This window comes from Vulpes vulpes, chromosome 3 (genome assembly GCF_048418805.1).
Source record: "Vulpes vulpes isolate BD-2025 chromosome 3, VulVul3, whole genome shotgun sequence".
Classification (NCBI taxonomy): domain Eukaryota; kingdom Metazoa; phylum Chordata; class Mammalia; order Carnivora; family Canidae; genus Vulpes; species Vulpes vulpes.
In genome coordinates, this window is record NC_132782.1 from 98,204,784 (window position 1) to 98,223,821 (window position 19,038).

At 45.6% G+C, this 19,038-nt stretch overlaps 1 protein-coding gene across 8 annotated transcripts in view; it reads right to left on the bottom strand.

Annotated features, from left to right (window-relative positions):
* Positions 1–3,482: 3,482 nt before the first annotated feature.
* The window catches only part of EEF2K (eukaryotic elongation factor 2 kinase), a 64,912-nt gene continuing 49,356 nt past the window's right edge, over positions 3,483–19,038 (bottom strand). For 4 of the 8 annotated variants that reach the window (XM_025983797.2, XM_025983799.2, XM_025983798.2 and 1 more), the window contains exons 12-18: positions 18,734–18,811; positions 17,815–17,877; positions 16,349–16,483; positions 16,006–16,194; positions 12,923–13,047; positions 8,374–8,552; positions 3,483–7,092 (exon numbers count right to left, since the gene is read on the bottom strand). In XM_025983797.2, the coding sequence (XP_025839582.1) occupies positions 6,983–7,092; positions 8,374–8,552; positions 12,923–13,047; positions 16,006–16,194; positions 16,349–16,483; positions 17,815–17,877; positions 18,734–18,811 (879 nt within the window). In that variant the 3' untranslated portion in view covers positions 3,483–6,982. Of the gene's footprint in view, positions 7,093–8,373; positions 8,553–10,074; positions 10,232–12,922; positions 13,048–16,005; positions 16,195–16,348; positions 16,484–17,814; positions 17,878–18,733; positions 18,812–19,038 lie in introns of those variants that run through there. The other 4 variants (XR_012000606.1, XR_012000608.1, XR_012000607.1 and 1 more) reach the window with 2 other exon arrangements.

The following is a 19,038-nucleotide window of genomic DNA, read 5'->3' on the forward strand; positions in this document are numbered from 1 at the left end:
CATTGTTTGATAGAGCAAATCTTCCAGTGTCTTCTGGAGAAAGAATACATGAAAGATTAATTTTTTGAGAATTTATAGGTATGAAAATGTCTTTATTCTATCCTTATACTTGATGAATATTTTGGGCATATGAGTGTTATGTTAAAAGCATTTTCCTGGGATCCCTGGGTGGTGCAGCGGTTTGGCGCCTGCCTTTGGCCCAGGGCGCGATCCTGGAGACCCGGGATGGAATCCCACGTCGGGCTCCCAGTGCATGGAGCCTGCTTCTCCCTCTGCCTGTGTCTCTGCCTCTCTCTTTGTGTGACTATCATAAATAAATAAATAAAATTTAAAAAAAAAAGCATTTTCCTCAGAATTTAGAAGGCATCATCTTCCAACTTCCAATGTTACTGTTGAGATGATGTTTGATGTTATTCTGATTCTCGATCTTTTGTATAAAACTGGTTCTTTCCCTCTGGAAGCTTCCAGGATCCTTTGTTCTCGTTATTCTGAAATTACATGAAGATGAATCTTGGCACAGGTCTACTTTTATTCATTGTGTTAGGTAGTGTGGCCTGTTATTCTGGGAAACATACATCCTTCAGTTCTGAGAAATATTCTTGAATTTTTTTAAAAAGATTCTCTCCCCTCTAACTGCCTCAAACTCGTAAGCTAGGCTCTTAGACTTAAAAAAACAAAAAATTTTGTCTTAATTAAGACTATTACACTTATTTTTCCCCAATAAATACTACTTAATATTAAGAACTCCAACTCTCAAGAATTTAGTTTAAAATTGGGAAAACTAAAAATATGTATTAAGTCAGAAAGAAATGTGTAGGAAGAAAAACAAGTAGCTGTTTCAAATGGCTCATAAAAGGAAAATACCAAACCCTGTCCTAACCAGGGTTCCTTTTGGTGATCTGAAATACTTGTAAGTATGTCAAGGTGGAAGGAAAGAAACCAAATTTTTCTGGAACCCTCACTGTATTACAATAAAAATATTTGCTTACTGATAAATGATTTGTATACTGGTAGGACTGAGTTCACTTCTTTAAATTTTAATCAACACATGACAAATATAGTTTAGTAAAAATGACACTATATCTACATGCAAGTTCAATTTCTATTCAAAGCCTGTATGAAAATCTTATCTATGAAATTAAGATCTTAGAACTCCGATCCCAAATATTAAATGGCTAAGGGAAAGATCATTAAAAAAACACACATACAGGGGCGGCTGGCTGGCTCAGTTGGAAGAGTAGAAGAGCAGGTAACTGTTGGTCTTGGGGTTGTGAATTCAAGCCTTGTGTTGGATATAGAGATTATGCAAAGATAAAATCTTAAAACAACAAAACCACCCCAAAACAACAACAAAAAACACACATATATAATCTTGGGATGTTCTTAGCTAATTTCTTCACAAAAGTGGTAGTGATTTTAAGTGTTCCATTGTAGAACAGTGTACAGCTGTTTGCCGGTTCCTCTGACTTCTAGAATTTTCTTTCACATTTTTTAATTTCTTTCACAATTTAGATAAAATTAAATGCCCGTATAACCTGCAGCCTATTGATAAATACTTGAGGCAGGTAGAGCATATATAATGTTCATCCTGGAAGCTCCCAACTGTCAATGTTCACACCTTGCTAGAGGGAAAAACCATCTTGGTTTGAGATAGCAAGGCTTCCAATATCCTGAGTCATCTTTAGCATATGAAAATCCTTTTGAAACTTATCTTTACTTCCCCCAACCCCAAAGTATATAATCCGGTTGCTTCTCACAATTCTGGGGCGACAGCAGCTCTGTCCCTGGGGCTTTAATAAAATCACCTTTTTTTGCACCAAAGACATCTCAAGGATCCTTTCTTGGCAGTGGGCTCGGGACCCCAACAGCAGTACCCCAAAAATTGATGTTGTTATTCCACTTCCTGGGAGATCTCTTCCATTATTTTCCGACCCTGTAATTTAATTTACTCATTTCTGTAAGAACATACTCAATTTACAAGAGCTCTTTTGTTGTGTCCATTTTTAGAACTGCATCTGTTCTTTTGTGGGTGCAAATTTTTTTTAAAGGATTCTTATTTTTAAGTCATCTCTACACTCAATACAGGGCTTGTACCTACAGCCCTGGGATGAAGCATCACTCTCTCCACTGACTGAGCCAGCCAAGCGCCCCTGCAATATCTTAGCTGAGGAAATTAAGGATAGTTTTTTGTCTAAGGTTTCCTTCTTCCCGCATTTTGTTTCCTCCAAGATGGTTTGTTCTGGTGTTTTTTGTATGAAATGGTTATGGATGCTTACATAGGGACATGGGGATCTTTGGCTGGCTATTCAAGAATGAGGCTTTAAAGGGTTTAAAGATTTTATTTGAGAGACAGAGTGAACGAGAGCACACATGAGCAGGGGCAGAGAGAAGCAGACTTCCCCACTGAGCTGGGAGCCCAATGCAGTGCTTGATCCCAGGACCCTGGGACCATGACCTGAGCCAAAGGCAGACACTCAATCAGTTGAGCCACCCAGACACCCCTTAGCCCTCTTTTCTGTAGAGTAGTTGGACTCTACTGTGCTTGGCCTCCCAGGGTTCTTCAGGGTGATGGACAGGTTGCTGGCTGGCTACACAGGGGAGGTGAGCTAGTGTAGCTGTCCAATACTTTTAAGTCGTCTTCAATTGACCTTGTATTTTTCACCCATTTCATTTTCCCTTCCAGAGGTTCCTGGTGCCAATGCCTCAGTCCTTGGGGGGGGGGGGGGGGGCTCTCAGTGCTAATTCAATTATAATTCCTCTGCTTTCCAGCCTCATGGGTTTACACCATTAAGAAAATGTCCTTTCTGTCATTTTGGTGGGGACTCAGGAGGAAATGGACCAAAGTATGTGACTTCAATGTACTAGGCTTAAGTTCAAATTTCTTGAAGTTAAAAAAAGCATTAATCTGAAACCAAATGCTCATACCAGCAACCACGATTTTCTTAAGTTCTGGATCACAAAGCATCTTTAACATGCATTATCTTTTTTGAGGCTGATGACAACTCTGAAATGTAAAGATTTTATAAGATTTTTTAAAATTTTTTATTTATTCATGATAGACATAGAGAGAGAGAGAGAGAGAGGCAGAGACATAGGCAGAGGGAGAGAAGCAGGCTCCACGCAGGGAGCCCGACGCGGGACTTGATCCCGGGACTCCAGGATCACGCCCCCTGCCAAAGGCAGGCGCTAAACCTCTGAGCCACCCAGGGATCCCCTTTTTTATAAGACTTATTTATGATAGACAAAGAGAGAGAGAGAGAGAGAGAGAGAGACGCAGGCTCCATGCCGGGAGCCCAACGTAGGACTCGATCCTGGGACTCCAGGACCACGCCCTGGCCAAAGGCAAGCGCTAAACCGCTGAGCCATCCAGGGATCCCCTGAAATGTAAAGATTATTCTGTTTTATGGATGAGAAAAATCAAGAAAAAAAGAAGTTCACATACTTGAAAGCAAAGGACAATGTAGGGCCAAATCTAGACAAAATTTTTTTAAAAACTAGAATTTATTAAAAATATTAAAAATCAGGAGAACTTGCATTAACAAATCCAATTTCAGCAGCTCTTGAAAGACTGGAAAATGGGGTGACACTGTGCCCACACACTTCCCATGGTGACAATCACTTGGAGCTGAATCCCACCTGCTCCTTTCAGATGAACCCTGGGCCCTCCAGACAGCTACTTCATCCAGGCAGCCACTTTGTCCCTTATTACTAGGAGTCATTTGTATTTGAGACCGGAAAGAAAGAAACCACTTTATTTGAAAAGACGATATGGAACTTGGTACATATGCAAAAATAAATTTATAACACATTCCTCTGGGCCCCACCCAAGGTCCACCTCATCTTGCTTAAATGGTTACCTTGAGACAAGGAACAGGAGTAAAAGGCATAAATCCATGCAGAGAAAATGCATATTGTCCCCTTTCCCCCACATAAGCTGCATATACCTTTGTAAACGTGTTGATTTGTAAATCATGTCCAGTACTGCAGACAAATGTGTTGGGATGAAAGGAAGTCACTAAGATAGCAACCAGGGTGATTTACCTGGCTTGGTTCCCCAAGTTTGCATTTGATGATGAATTCCCACAGTGCCCCAGGGGAGGGGAGGGGAAGGGATATTCAGATGCACTGGGGTTGGGGATGTTTTTTTCCCTCCTTACATCCAAAAAGTCTGCTTTAAAAAAAAGAAACAAAACCTATAGCAAAACTGAAAGGGACATTATACTCTAATTTTAACTTTTATTCCCAGGATCCTCTAAATAACAGCAGCTTTCAAATCTTAGCTGCAGCTAGCTGCTAACCAGCAGGGTCACAGCGAGAGTCTTATCTTTCAAAACCTTGGTTTCTCCATCTATGATGGAAGATATGGGACTATATCCCAGACTCTGCTGATCTTCTGGACCTTCACCTGCCCCTTGCACTTGAAGATGGTCTCTGATGTCTTCCCAATTGGGCTGGAATGTCCTGGGGTTCTCTGTCTTTTGCATGCCCAGAATCTGAAACAAAAAAGATGCCCTAACCACCTTTAGCAGACACAAAACTAGGTTTCGAAGGTGGGGTAAGTTCTCCTACTGGCTCAGGATCTTGGTATCTTGCAGATCATTGTACTCTCACTGCTCCTCAATAAGCATTTGCTTAGCTATCTATCCAGGCCATCCCAGCCTCCTGGAAGAGAAGCTAGCTGAGTTAAGGCCATAGAGGTGGGTGGATGAAACTGGAGGAGTGACACTGAAAGCCAATTCAGACGACAAGTCATTAACTGGTTGAAAGAAATCAGAGCCACGGATTAGGTGCTGACTAGGGTTGGCTCTCCATTTGCTCACACATTTATTGAGTGACTACTTTGCCAAAGCACTGTGTTTTTGAGCACTGAAAGCTGAAAAACTGAGATAGGTTTTGCCTTCAGAGCATACTATAGTAACCCTTTGTCAAGGATTAGAGTGGGAGTCAGCAAACTACTGCCTGGGCAGGCTATTTTTGTAAATAAAGTTTCATTGGAACTTCAGCCAAGCTCATTCATTTAGGTACTGTTCCTGGGTGTTTCTTCACTATAACACCAGGGCTGAGTCGTTACAACAGAGACCATATGGACCTACAAAGCCTACAATATTTACTATCGGGCCCTTTACCAGAGGTAAGAGATAAGTCACAAGCAAGCTGCTTCTCATGTACATTTACAATATGCAATTTAACTATATGCACTGGTTTAAAACACACAAACAAAAAACCTAATGCAAGCCAACTTCTTGACTGATTACAAATGAAAACAGGGTGATTAGTCCCAACTCATAAATGAAGCCAGTTGTGGGGATCCCTGGGTGGCACAGTGGTTTGGTGCCTGCCTTTGGCCCAGGGCGCGATCCTGGAGACCCAGGATTGAGTCCCACATCGGGCTCCCTGCATGGAGCCTGTTTCTCCCTCTGCCTGTGTCTCTGCCTCTCTCTCTCTCTCTCTCTCTGTGTGTGTGTGACTATCATAAATAAAAAAAAAAAAAAGCCAGTTGTGGTGAACCCACACAAAAATGAGGGATACTGTAATTCACAGGTGGTTTAAAGGATATTTTTCAAGGGTAATTCTGAGTATGTTTGATTTTTTTCCCGTAGGGCACAGTCTGCAGTTCCGAACACAATGCATACACAGGTTCACTGACTCCACAGCACTTAACAGTAATGTGTTGAAAGAGCTGTTTTAATAGACAGATAAGAACGGTCTGTATGTCATATTCTGCTTTTTTATGTTTTCATTTTTAAACACAGAAAGAGAGGCTGCTTTGGCACTTGGGCTCGATCAAAGCAGTGTGTTTGCTTTGACACACCAGCTGAGTCATATTAAGTCTTATTCCTTTTAAAGGGAAAGCTCATTAAGTACAGAGAGACACAGCCTGGCCCTGGGGAAACTACTGGAATTAATGAGTGTTTAGAGTTCTTGCCCTCTTATCCTCAAACATCTTGGATAAATCTCAAGGGGCTGCTGCTGAACTCTTACTGCTGCAATTTACAAGAAAATCAGCCCAGCTTCAAGCAGAAAATGGTAAGGACAGGGGCTGGGGAACAGAGCCTACATACCAACGTGAGATGCAAAGAAAACACAGAGAAACACCGTACAAAGACACTTCAGTTACACCGTGGATGCTGCCGCTGAGATGCAGAGTATGTCTGCTTGGAGGAAAGGCTCCAATTCCAAATTGCTGTTCTTACATATAAAAGGTTTGAGGCGCACCCAATTCCACACTAGCTGATGGATAAGTTAGAGGTAGTAAACGTGTGCATACAAAAATCAAACCTGTTTTATAAAGCCCACTGTGGAAGTCATGCTACAAAACGGAATTTGGCTATATTCCAGAAAATCAGTTGCACTCGGGAAGCAAATTAAACTAAAAGATTAGCAAAGGGTCAGTGGGCGGGCCTTTGCCACCAGCGGAAGGGGGCCGGGTACCGTGCAATCTCATAACCACAGAACAATGCCATGCATGCTTCCAAATGCTCTGAGAATTAAGGCTTGGCACTCAGTCATGAAATCACACACCCCATGGAAAGTTGATGTGCAGCTCTACCTTCCCCATCACAACTCAGGACACAAATTCTGTGGACCTGAGATTTCATTTCAGTACAGCCTGAAACAGCCGGTGAGCAAAGCCCTAATTTTTTATCCATGGTGGTAAAGCATTTTCTTAGATCACATGACCACCCCCCCCAAAAAAAACCCCAAAACAAAAAACCCCTTAAAACCATATGTTGGTTCATTAGGCTGCTTTTTCAATTCCTGCTCCCCAAGATGCTGCCCCAAAGGACAACTAAGTGTCTCTGCTCGTAGAAAAGACATTTTCAAGAGTCAAAAAACAAAATACAAAAGTTAATTTACAACACACTAAAAATACTTGCCCTTCCCCGCCAAAAAAAAACCCAGATAAGTCAATAAGTCTTTTTTCCCCCCCGCGTCTTAGCCCTCTTGCTCGGGGCTGGCCGGCAGTGATTTCCCGGGCCAGCTACTCCTGCATCTGCGCCCAGGCCTCCTCCGCCTTCTGGTAGTACTGGTTGGCCAGCCGGCCCTTCATGGCTTCCATCGCCGCTTCGGCTGCCTGTGTGTACAAGTCGCCTGAAGAAGAGCAAAACGGGGCACCAAGAGGTGAATCACCTGTCGTTTTTGCCAGCGCCCCTTCCCCGACCCCTCCCTGGGAACAGCACCCTGAGATTTCTTTAAAGAGCCAAACGACTCCTTATCCCCTCAACCTCCCTGGAACCCGGTGGACACGTGGTTCCAGCCTGGCCAATCAGAGCACTCCCTCCATTCCCACCAGGCCCGGAGGAATAACACAGAGCCAATCAGACAACCAGACTGCAGCGCAGCCAATCAGAGTTAGCCATCTCAATGAGCTCAGTGATTGGTTTAGGAGGTGGGTGGGTGATTGCATTTGAGCCAATGAGAATCAGGCAGAGGATTTTTATAAGACCCAATTGTGGGAATGCGTGAAAAAGTGGAAGAAATAAACTAGAAGAAATAAAGATTATTAACAGCCTCATGTCAGCTCTGGAGGGGTTTTGCTTCCAAGAAAATCTGTGCAATGTATACAAAAACACTTGGTTTTCAGAGTTTTTTTGGATTTAGAAATTTTAAATAAGGGACTATAGAATTCCCTTATTATTTGCTTAGTTTGTTTTTTTTTAATACCACCTTAAAAAAAACTTAAATTTAGGCTCATCCTATGAAATCAGGAGTTCAGTATGTTTATTATGTAATAGAAAAAAATATACAGATCAGGCATATCAACTAATGAATTGATAAACAAAATGGGGGGGGGCACCTGGGGGCTAAAAGCCACTGAACCATACATACACTTAAAAATGGTGAATTTAGGGCAGCCCAGGTGGCTCAGCGGTTTAGCACTGCCTTCAGCCCAGGGCGTGATCCTGGAGTCCCAGGATGGAGTCCCACATTGGGCTCCCTGCAGGGAGCCTGCTTCTCCCTCTGCCTATGTCTTTGCCTCTCTCTCTCTCTCTCTCTCTCTCTCTCTCTCTCTCTGTGTGTCTCTCATGAATAAACAAATATTAAAAAATAAATAAACAAATGAAAATAAAAATGGTGAATTTTATGAAAATGTCAGTTCAATTTTTAAAACTGCAAAACTACCAAACTCCTAATATGTAACTACTGAAATAAGAATGTTCATCTGTATACCAGCTCCATAAAGCCCCCACCTGAACCAGCACCACATGGGCATCCAGGAGGCATACAGGGCCAGTAGGAATCCTTCTCTCCAATGAAAGAAGAGACGCAGCCTTGCATTTTGCTATAATTTCCACTGAGCCAGGAATTATGTCCCTTCCAGCCCAGCCCTGCTCCCCATCCCCCACCAGGGGCAGGTCCACCAGACCTTACCTGATCTCTGTGGGTCCTTCACTAGCCCGCAGCCGCCGGTGAACAGCATCTCAGCCTCCCGGGCCAGCAGCGTGTACCGAGGCTCATCTTGCATCCCATCATACTCGCCTCCCTCATCACAATCTGTCATCTCCAGGGCAGTGTTGTACCAGTGCAGAGCCTCTGGCCAGTCCTGGGACCTTCCAGGAAATAGAGATAGAGAGATAAAGTTACAGGTTACCATGGCAACAGACAGGAGGGAGGAGGCCCATCAGCAGGAGGGGCAAGTCAGGGATCCCAGTGGGGCCACCACCTATGATTCACGACCCAAGTACCCAATGCTATATCTACGGGGTGTCATTCACATTGCAGATTTAGATATTAAGACAGCAGTCAAGTAGCTTTCCTTAGCAAGATTGGTGTATTACACAATTTTCCAACAGATGATGTAGAGTATCTTAAGGAAGAGGGCAATATTCCTAGTTTGTATAAAATCACCTGTGGGCTAACATTTGCAGTGGTTAGGACACCAGTCAATCTGCCCTATGACTCAAGTAGGAGAAAAGTTGGGTGGGGGACCCTCTGTCAAGGCCTCCAGAACCATCCAAGCTAACAGTAACCACTCAGCCCCATCCTATGCTCTCCCAGTCCTAGCCAACTCTGGCTTTCCTCCAGCACAACACAGGGCTCCCCCCAGAAGAGTGGGCTTCTCTCTCTTCAGAGAGAGCGGCTCCACCCCTCAGTTCTCAACTCTTTTTCCCTACTATAGCACATAGAAGGCCAAGCCACCAAGGGCATACACAGGTTCCAATCAAATCTGAACAATGTGAAATACAGAGCAAACAGGGCAGCGGGCTCTTTTTCTTAGATTGTACTAAGCATGTGAGTAACTATTTATAGCACATCAGGAAAGAGCAAAGAGAGATGCAGATAAGAAAGTCTATAGGTCTCGTGAAATGTTCCAGGAGCAAACAGCTCCAGTGACTTGCTGGCCCCTCCTCTGAGGTCCTACCTGACCTGGATCTACCCCTGCCTTGGCTCCCATTAACCCATTAAAGCTCCCTCCACGCAAGACTGGCTGGGCCCCTTTCTCTTCCCTGAACATGCCTGACCCTGTCTGCTCCTTGGCCCTTGCACCTGCTGCTCCCTCCACTTGGAGCATTCATTCTTTGTCTTTCCATACCTGATTCTACATCCCCCCAACCTCAGTTCATATGTCACCTCGTCAGAGGCACACCCAAACATCCTACTTCCTACAATTAACTCAATCTCTAATTCTCCTGTTTCCTTATTCACTTGTGTATCATGGTTTCCCCTGGCTAGAACATAATCTCCAAGAAGGCAGGAACTTTGTGTTATCCAGCGTTGCATTTCCAGGGCCTGGCAAATAGATTAGCCTCTCTAAATGTCTGCTGAATGTATAAATGTAAACAAGTGGCTGGCTGGGATGGGGTTCAGGAGATAACATTGATTCCATTTTATTTCATACAAAGGGCAACTCATTTGAAAATTACCAGTGACATATCCAACAAATTAGGATTTTAATAGTGGACTGGGAGCCACTAAATGATGTGATCTCACTCTTTTCAGCTTTGACCCTCCCCAGTCTAGAAGGGCAAAGGAGAATTGCCCCAAAAACATTATACAGGAAAGAGGAGAAAGGGCCTAATCTCTCCCTGCCCACCCCCACCCGACTCTACACCCAGTGGTCAGGGTGCCCACCCTGCCTCGTAATTTCCAATGACTGTTCCTTCCCTGTATCAAACGGTCACTTCTGAGAAGGTTGAAACCACATAAATGCAAATTTGGGCCTACATGGGGCCCTGCCTTACCCAGAGCTGGCCCTTAATTAACGCTCCCTGAATGGAAGAGGCTGGAACTGCTTGGAATGAGGAAGAAAAATAAGAAAATGACTATAGCAGAAGCTATAAAAGAAAATTGTGATAGATTTAACTACATGAATATTAAAAACCAGTTGTCCCAAACCCAGCAACAATGGTCATCCAGAGGTACATGTGCCACCCTCCACCCCCCATTGATGATACCCATCTCTGAAAAACATTTTTTAAAAAAGAGAAGCCTATGGGGGTGCCTGGGTGGTTCAGTCCATTAAGCGTCTGCCTTCTGTTCAGGTCATGATCCAAGGATCTTGGGATCGAGCCCCGCATAGGGCTCCCTGATCAGCGGGGAACCCACTTCTCCCTCTCCCCTTGCCACTCCTCCCATTTGTGCTCTCTGGCTCTGTCAAAAATTTTTTAAAAATCTTAAAAAAAAAAAAAAAGAGAGAGAGAGAGAGACAGAAGCCTATGCCTAAGAGTTGACAGCCTTAATACTAAAAAATTCTTAAAAACAACCCCCCCCCCATCATCTTGAATAAAAAGCAAACAAAGGCATGAAGAGAAAACAGAGCAAAGACTTCTTAAGGACCTCAGAAACAAATACTCAACGCCCACCTCCAGGCCCTCCCACCCAAGCCCTGCTTCCCCACTGCAATCAATGGGCGCTGGACATGCCGGCATTTGACCTGACATAAGCAAGTCATGTCTTTTTTGTTCATCGCCTCTCCATGCCAGTATGGCTCTGAGTCCACGGAGAAGCAGGCCAGTACATAGCGGACTGGAGGAGAGGGGAGAGGGGAGAGGGCCCCAGATTTGGCCCTGTCACTTACTAGCTATCTCACCATGGGCAAGTCCCTTCGCTTCTCAGAACTAGTTGAGTCACCCATACAATGAGGCTAAAATATACTTGCTCTATGTCAGAGAGAAGTGTCGGTTCATTCATTCAACCACTAACCCAGGCCCTGCAATAAGTGCTGGGATTCAAGAGATGCAGGACACCCGATTCTTGCTCTCAGTGAAATAAAATCACACATATATAGATGTGGTCCAAATAGAAGAGGCATTATTGTTACATAGTAGAATTTGATAAATTCTTGGACTGCATATGTAATACAGGCAGGATGTCACATAACAAGACATTTTAGACACTGAAGAGCTGGATATGACCCAGCCACAGTCCTGACTTTCCTTAAACCCAGGGAGGGGAGATAAGACCTTGACCCAAAGAGGAGGGAAGTTCCAGGCTGTTCCAACCTTGTAGGTATAGACAATGAAAGTGCCCACCCTGCTTCCATCCAGAAAGCCAGGGCCCCAGAGGACAGCAGGGGTATTTGAGATCCAGGGGGAGCCACAGGGCTGAGCAATGGGTCCCATGACCAGTTCAATTCCCCCAAATGATCTCTACTGTTGGGACCACTGGGACTTCCCACTGGCTAAGCCTAGGAGATGAGGTGAAGCTGGGCTACCCTCTCTTCCTCCCACTACAGAAACCAGTCCTGGCATCTCAGCCTGAGGGACAGCTGGAAAAGTGCTGGCACTTGCAGAGCCATAGTCTCCAGGAGACTCAGAATCACCCTGGAAACTCATACCAAGACTGAACCACTCCTTGAGCTTGCTTCCTTCCCTCCTCCCTCTCAGAAGTGAAAAATAATACAAATAAAAGTAGAGGGGCACCTGGGTGGTTCAGTGGGTTAAGCAACCAACTTTTTGTTTGTTTGTTTTTTTTAGCAACCAACTCTTGATTTCTGCTCAGGTCATGATTTCAGGGTTGTGAGATTGAGCCCTGCAGGCTCTGTGCTCAATGGGGACACAGATCCTCTCTCTTCCTCCCCACCAGTCCCTCCTCCTACACTCTCTGTCTCTTAAAAATAAATAAATACATACATACATACATACATACATACATACATACATACATACATAAAAAGTATTCTTTGGGACGCCTGGGTGGCTCAGTTGGTTAAGCATCTGCCTTTGGCTCAGGTCATGATCCCAAGGTCCTGGGATCGAGCCCCGCATCAGGCTCCCTCCTCATTAGGAATTCTGCTTCTCCCTCTCCCTCCCCCCCCTCCACTCATGTTCTCTCTCTCTAATAAATAAATAAAATCTTTAAAGATATTTTTAAAAATAAAAGCGTTCTTTAAAAAAATAAATGAAGGGGATCCTTGGGTGACTCAGTGGTTTAGCGCCTGCCTTTGGCCCAGGGCATGATCCTGGAGTCCCGGGATCGAGTCCCGCGTTGGGCTCCCGGCATGAAGCCTGTTTCTCCCTCTGCCTGTGTCTCTGCCTCTCTCTCTCTCTCTCTAATGAATAAATAAATAAAATCTTTAAAATAAATAAATAAATAAAAATAAAATAAAATAAAAAAAAATAAATGAAAATAATCACCCTTAAACCTTTTATCTAGGGATAAACACTGAATCAAAAGCAAATCTTTTCACATAATGGCTAAGATGTCTGTCATTTATCTCACACTGTATCTCCCAACACCGTGAGAATTATAGGCATCATCTCAATTAACCCTTACACAACCACCCTGGGATACAGGTTCTTTAATTATTCCTACTTCACACAATGAAGAGACTGACTTCAGGGAGGTGAAGTTAACTTGTCCCCAGTAGGCGGGTCTAGGGGAGCTGAGCCCAGAACCCGGGTCTGTGCTGATACTGATGGGAGGTCCCCACCTGCAGCCCAAGATCCCACCAGCAATCCCTGAGTGACAGCCACAGTACCTGTCTGGGCTGAGATTCTGGCCGGTGTCAAAAGCCCGAGCCACCAGGATCATGGACTGTCTGTCGCCAGCTTCAGCTGCCTTCAGTAAGTATTCGAATCCTTTGGTTTTATTCTCTTCTGTCTCCTGTCAGTACAAACCAAAGAGGGGGAGAGAGACAGAGATGAGGCAGGGAGGAATGCAAGCTCAGCCCACTCTGGCTCACTGTACTCCATCTGCTCCAATTCCTCCAGAGAGCTACATCATTTCTTGCCTCCAGTGGGGCTCCCTGCTTCAAGGGGGTGGTGCTTGAGTGGCTCAGTCAGTTAAGCATCTGCCTTTGGCTCAGGTCATGGTCGTTGGGGTCCCAGGATTGAGCCCCATGTCAGGGTTTCTGCTCAGCAGAGGAATCTGCTTCTCCTTCTCCCTCTGCCCCTGCTTGTGTGCTCTCTCTCTCTTACTCACTCTCTCTCAAATAAATAAATAAAATCTTTAAAAAAATAAAATTATTTATTGTTTAAAGTTTTTAACAGCTTTATTGAGATGTAATTCACATACCATATAATTTATCCACTTAAAGCACATAATTCAGTGGTTTTAGTATATTCACAGAATGTGCAACTATCACCATTATCAATTTCAGAATATTTCCATCAGACCAAGAAGAAACCAAAAGATCATACCGTCCCACTATCATCTCCCAAATGCCCCTTTCCCACTCAGCTCTAAGTAACCACTGGCCTAGAAATTGCTCTATTCTGGACACTTTATATAAATGCAATCAATACATTATGTGGCCTACAGTGACTCGTTTCTTTAACTTAGCATAAAAGGTGGCAGCCCCAGTGGCGCAGTGGTTTAGTGCCGCCTGCAGCCCAGGGTGTGATCCTGGAGACCCAGGATCAAGTTCCACATCAGCCTCCTTGTGTGGAGCCTGCTTCTCCCTCTGCCTGTGTCTCTGCCTCTCTCTCTCTCTCTCTGTGTATCTCTCATGAATAAATGAATAAAATCTTAAAAAAAAAAAAAAACAAACTCAGCATAAAGGTTTTGTTTTATCAGTGCCTTGTTCTTTTTCTGGCCAAATAACATGTATGAATACACCACATTTTATTTATCAGTTGGTGGATCGTATCCACCTTTTGGCTGTTATGAATAATGCTGCTATGAATATCTGTTACAAGTTTTCATGCAGATGTGTTTTTATTCTCTTGGGTAGATACCTAGGAGTACAATTGCTGGATCACATGTATCACTATGCTTAGCCTTTGGAGGAGTAGTCCAACTGTTTCCCACTGTGGCCACACCATTTTACATTCCCACCAACACTGCACATTCCTACCTGCTTCCATTCTGCTCTTTCAAGATCCTTCCAATAGCAGCAGCCACAGAGATGCCTTTAAAGACCAAGTCAGGTCACAGTACTCTCTCAAAAGCTGCTCCATGGCTTCTTATCTCACTCAGAGAAATCCCAAACCCTCATATCAGCCCACAAGGCCCTTCCCAACCTTCGGGCTTCGAGAAGCGTGGCAGGAACCAACAGTTGTCCTCAAATCCATCCTCCTCTGCCACATTTTTGCCGGCACTTGGCTGACCACCTGAAGACCACATTTCTTACCTCCCCTGCAGCTAGAACCTGTGTCCTAATACAAGAGGCCTATCCAGCTACTTTCAGTTACATTCCCTGTCATATTTTTTCCCCAGCATATTAGAATAATGCCTGGCACAGGAAGTGCTCAATAGAGGCTATTTTTAATTCTGTTGTAAGATTCTTATTTGTTAATTACAGTCTGTTACTATGTCCTTTTCCACCTGAAAAGTCTGGTCCTTGAGAGCAGGAACTTAGGACAGAGCCAAGTGTAGGAGAGTCTCAAAAAGCATGTGCTGAGTGAATAAATGTCTTAGAAAGAAAACAACAAAAGTTCCAAAGAAAGCAGCATTGAACAGGGTGTCTAGGTGGCTCGGTCGGTTAAGCATCTGCCTTCAGCTCTAGTCATGATCTCAGGGTCCTAGGATTGAGCCCCACATTAGGCTCCCTTCTCCCTATACCTGCCACTCCCTCTGCTTGTGCTTTCTTTCTCTCTGACAAATAAATAAAATCTTTAAAAAAAAAAAACAAGGGTGGCATTGTAGAAAATGGGTGATGGGCTTTCTAGAGCACACAGCGGCTTCTCCGGGCACATGCCCACCATTTTACTTGCTAAGCCAGAAGCCTGCTGGGACACAGCTCACTTCCTTCCTGCCTGCCCTATCCTAACCGCGAAGCTCTGTCCAACCACACTCCTGCTAGGGGAAGCTGCCAGAGTCCATCCCCCAGAGAAAGGCTTTTGGAAAGCCTACAGATGGGGAAACTGAAATGGCTTATAAATCCCTTTACAGAGTTGCCAGGGTGTGGTTTATGTAAACAGCTTGAGGTCACAAAGAGATTTCCCCCAGTCCTGGCCCCTCACCACTCATTCTGGGCTCTGAGATTACTTTCTTCAGCCCTCAGATCCCTCTGAGTGTCCTCTCTGTGCCAGGCTCTGCGGCAGATACTGGGGCAACAGGCCAAAGGCAGCAGTATGCTGCAGCCAGCTCTACAGTCTCGTGACAACCAACTGTGAGATTATCAACAATTTTTTTTTTCTTAAAGATTTTATTTTTTTAAGAGAGGGAGAGTGGGGGATGGCTTAGTGGTGGAGCATCTGCCTTCGGCTCAGGGCGTGATCCCGGAGTCCCAGGATCGAGTCCCACAATGGGCTCCTTGCATGGAGCCTGCTTCTCTTCCCTCTGCTTATGTCTCTGGTTCTCTCTGGCTCTCATGAATAAACAAAATATTAAAGAGAGAGAGAGAGAGAGAGAGAGAGAGAGAAGGAGGGGCAGAGGGAGAGGAAAGTAGAGAATCTTATGCAGGCTCCACACCTTGTGCAGAGCTAGCACGGGGCTCCATCCCACAACCCTGAGATCATGACCTAAGCTAAAATCAATGCTAACTGCTTAATCAGATGCATAGTCAACTGAGCCACCCAGGTGCACCTTAAAGATTTTAATTTTAAGTAGTCTCTCCAACCAATATGGGGCTCAAACTCACAACTCAGAGATCATGGCTGGGTCCCTTCCACCCCTCACCTTCAAAGAGACATCAGCCAGGATGTGGTGGGGCAGCTGTGAGCACATCAGCCCCAGGCCCACAATGGCCTCCAGTTCGCCCAGGTCGGCTGCGTGCTCCAAGTGGAAGACGGCTGACTCGCGGTCCCAGTCCTCGCCCTTCTCACAGAAGCGTCCACCCTCATGGTAGCGCACCATGGCCAGATGCACCTGCCACACAGACTTAGGTGTTGGCTCAGCTGCCTGAGCACCTGCACCCCAGGGCCACCCAGCCAGCCTGCAGGAGGAACCGTTAGCGGAGTAGAAGCATGGGCCAGGCTCTGTGTCAGTGGCAAGGGGGCTCTGAAATGGGCATCCCTGGTACCTTCCCCAGAATGGACTTCCCGATTTTCTTTTCAAGGTTCAGAGTATTAAGCCTTTGCACTTCCAGGGCCACAGCAGAAGGTCTTGACAGGTGGAGGCGGGAGGGGTTGAGGAGATTCCACTTGTCCACGCAGACCTGAAGGAGAGAACCGGGCACAGTGGTTTACAGGCCAGGGAACGAGGGGCGGGGATGCAGGCGCCACCACCAGCCGTTGGCTGCTCCTACTGCACAAGCCTGGCTGGCAAGATGCAGAAGGCAAGCCCTTAAGGTGTCAAATTTTCTTGGACAAACACATCTCCATTTCTAATCCCTCAAATCCTGCCAATTTATGGGCAGAGAGAGCATATTAGAGCACCAGGATACAAAGGCCAGCAGAATGCACTGCAGCAGTTCAAAGTGCTTCTCCTTCATTTATCAGGCAGGGTTTGCTTGAGAAAGCTGGACACTAAGCTGCCCCCTTGGCCTGCGACCCATACAATACATCAGAAAAGTCTGACTTCAGACCCTACAGCACACCCACTCCGCTTTTCTCTGGGAATCAACAGGATGCTTTGGGGAATGGGTTTTGAAAATGTGTCATGTTCCCAGTTAAAGACGCTCTTCCAAAGGTCCTTACAGGACAGAGCCAGGCAGCTGTGTGTACATGCACACTAAACATCCTCCAATGTACAGGGCACCCCTCATGACAAAGAAGGGCCCAGCCCAGAATGTCAGTAGTACCATGGTTGAACAACTCTGCTCCACATCATGCGGAGACCTTGTACCATGTGGTAAATAAATACCGCGGGGTAAATGATCTACGTCTGGACAGAGCAAGGGTCAAGCCTGCTGGGGCTATCGGGGAAGGTTCTGTAGGAGGTGCCAAAGGGGACCAGTCTGGGGGGAACAGGTAGGCTTTGAAGAGATGTGACCACAGTGGGAAAAAGGAGTTGGCAGGTAGGACACTCGCCTTAGCAAAGGCTAGAAGGTGAGAGGTTCAAAGCATGTTTCAGAGTCAGCAAGAGAAGGGCTCCTGAGGGCTGGTCTTCCTACATCTGCCCGATAACAAACTCCTGAGATGCTTGTTGGAAATATTTGCCGGCTAAGCTGGGGAAAGCTGCTCGAGATCTCCACTTTCTCATATGTAAAATGGGGATGAATAATGTTAGCCTGTCTCATTGGGTGGTTGCAAGAAGTAAATTAACTAATGCTATGAGGTTATACGGGCATTATTTTGACATGTGAGCTGTGGCCCTTATAAGCCCCCCTCCAGGACAGGCTACCCTGTTCTCTATTCCTCTCCAGATCCCTACTAGGTCAGGGCCTCAAAAAGTATTTGCCAAAGGGACTGGCTCCTTTGCAAAAATCTTCCATTAGCTGGTGGTATGTGAAGTGCCTGGGCAGACAGCAGTGACACAAGGGAGGAGAAGCAGAGGTTAGAAAATGCAAGCATGCAGCCATGACAAGGATGCCTTGGGGCGCATTACCCGTCCAGAGCTGCCCAGGCTGTCTTCGTCTGACTCGTACTTCCGGTTACCGTTTGAGTGGCCCTGAGGGAGGAGAAGGGCAGAATGAGTCACAGAGCAGCCCTGGCTCCCAAGAACTGGTCCCCACCTTCCTTCCATGCAGGGGACTCCAGGGCACTCTCCTTCCAGGGGCCCTTCTCTTAAGAGACAAGCCTGCCTCCTAGGAAGGGCAGCTGGAACTCCTGGGTGCCAAGCAGAGAGGATGCTGAGTAACGATGCAGGACTAATAAGCTGATGTGCCCACAGCCTTCCTCTCACCCTCTCTGTATGCACAGGTGGAAATGACTCAAAGGCACAGGATCGTGGCAGACAAGTACCAAGAAAACGTCCTTCCTCTTACCAAAGCTCCCATAACAGTCTTATTTGTAGTAACAAAGCTGAGACCAAGGGATTTCCAGCAAGACTGGCGTGGATGTTCACACTCAACTCTGGGACACGTCAAAACCTCTAAGTGGAAGCCACTGCCTGAGCCACCCTCACCAGGATGCTGATGGGTTGCCTTGGAGACCTTCAGAGTAGTCCCCAGGAATGCTGGAATACCATGTATGGAATTGGGCCCTTCCACCTATTCTAGCACTTTTCCAACCTATTACCCAGCATCCTCTCTGCCCAGCAACCAGAGTTTCCAGCTTTGCCATAAGAGTTGTCCAACATTTTCAACCCTGTCTAATTTCTCACACTTGCCTTCTAATTTTTTTTGTTCACATTACCCTGTTTTATCTTCTGTCCTGCATTTATTTTTATCTGAAATTATCTCATGTATCAATTTACCTATTAGGTTCTCAAGATCCACTCCTGCCCGCCCCTCCCTCCACCTTTCCATCCTCCTGGACAATGAGGCAACAAAACAGTCTGGTCTCATTTCCTGGGGGTTCCTTACATGTTCTCGGGGCTCTGGGTCATCCAGCTCACCCCGCTTCTCACTGGGGTATCCACTGTCTCCACTGTTCTCAGAGTCCTGTAGAGAGAAGATGATCCTAGGGTCTCAGTGGTCCCCTGAGTGGTGGTGACTTCTGGACAGCCAAGCCAGATTTGCTCTCTCTCCTTTGTCTTATCACCTCAGTTAACATTCTCTTTCCTCTGTCCTTGCTGGTTGGGTGACAAGGGACCAGTACAAAGTAATGGCAAAGAGCTCGGGCTCTGGAGCCAGACTGCCTAGGCTCAAGTCTGAACTTTGTGACTCGC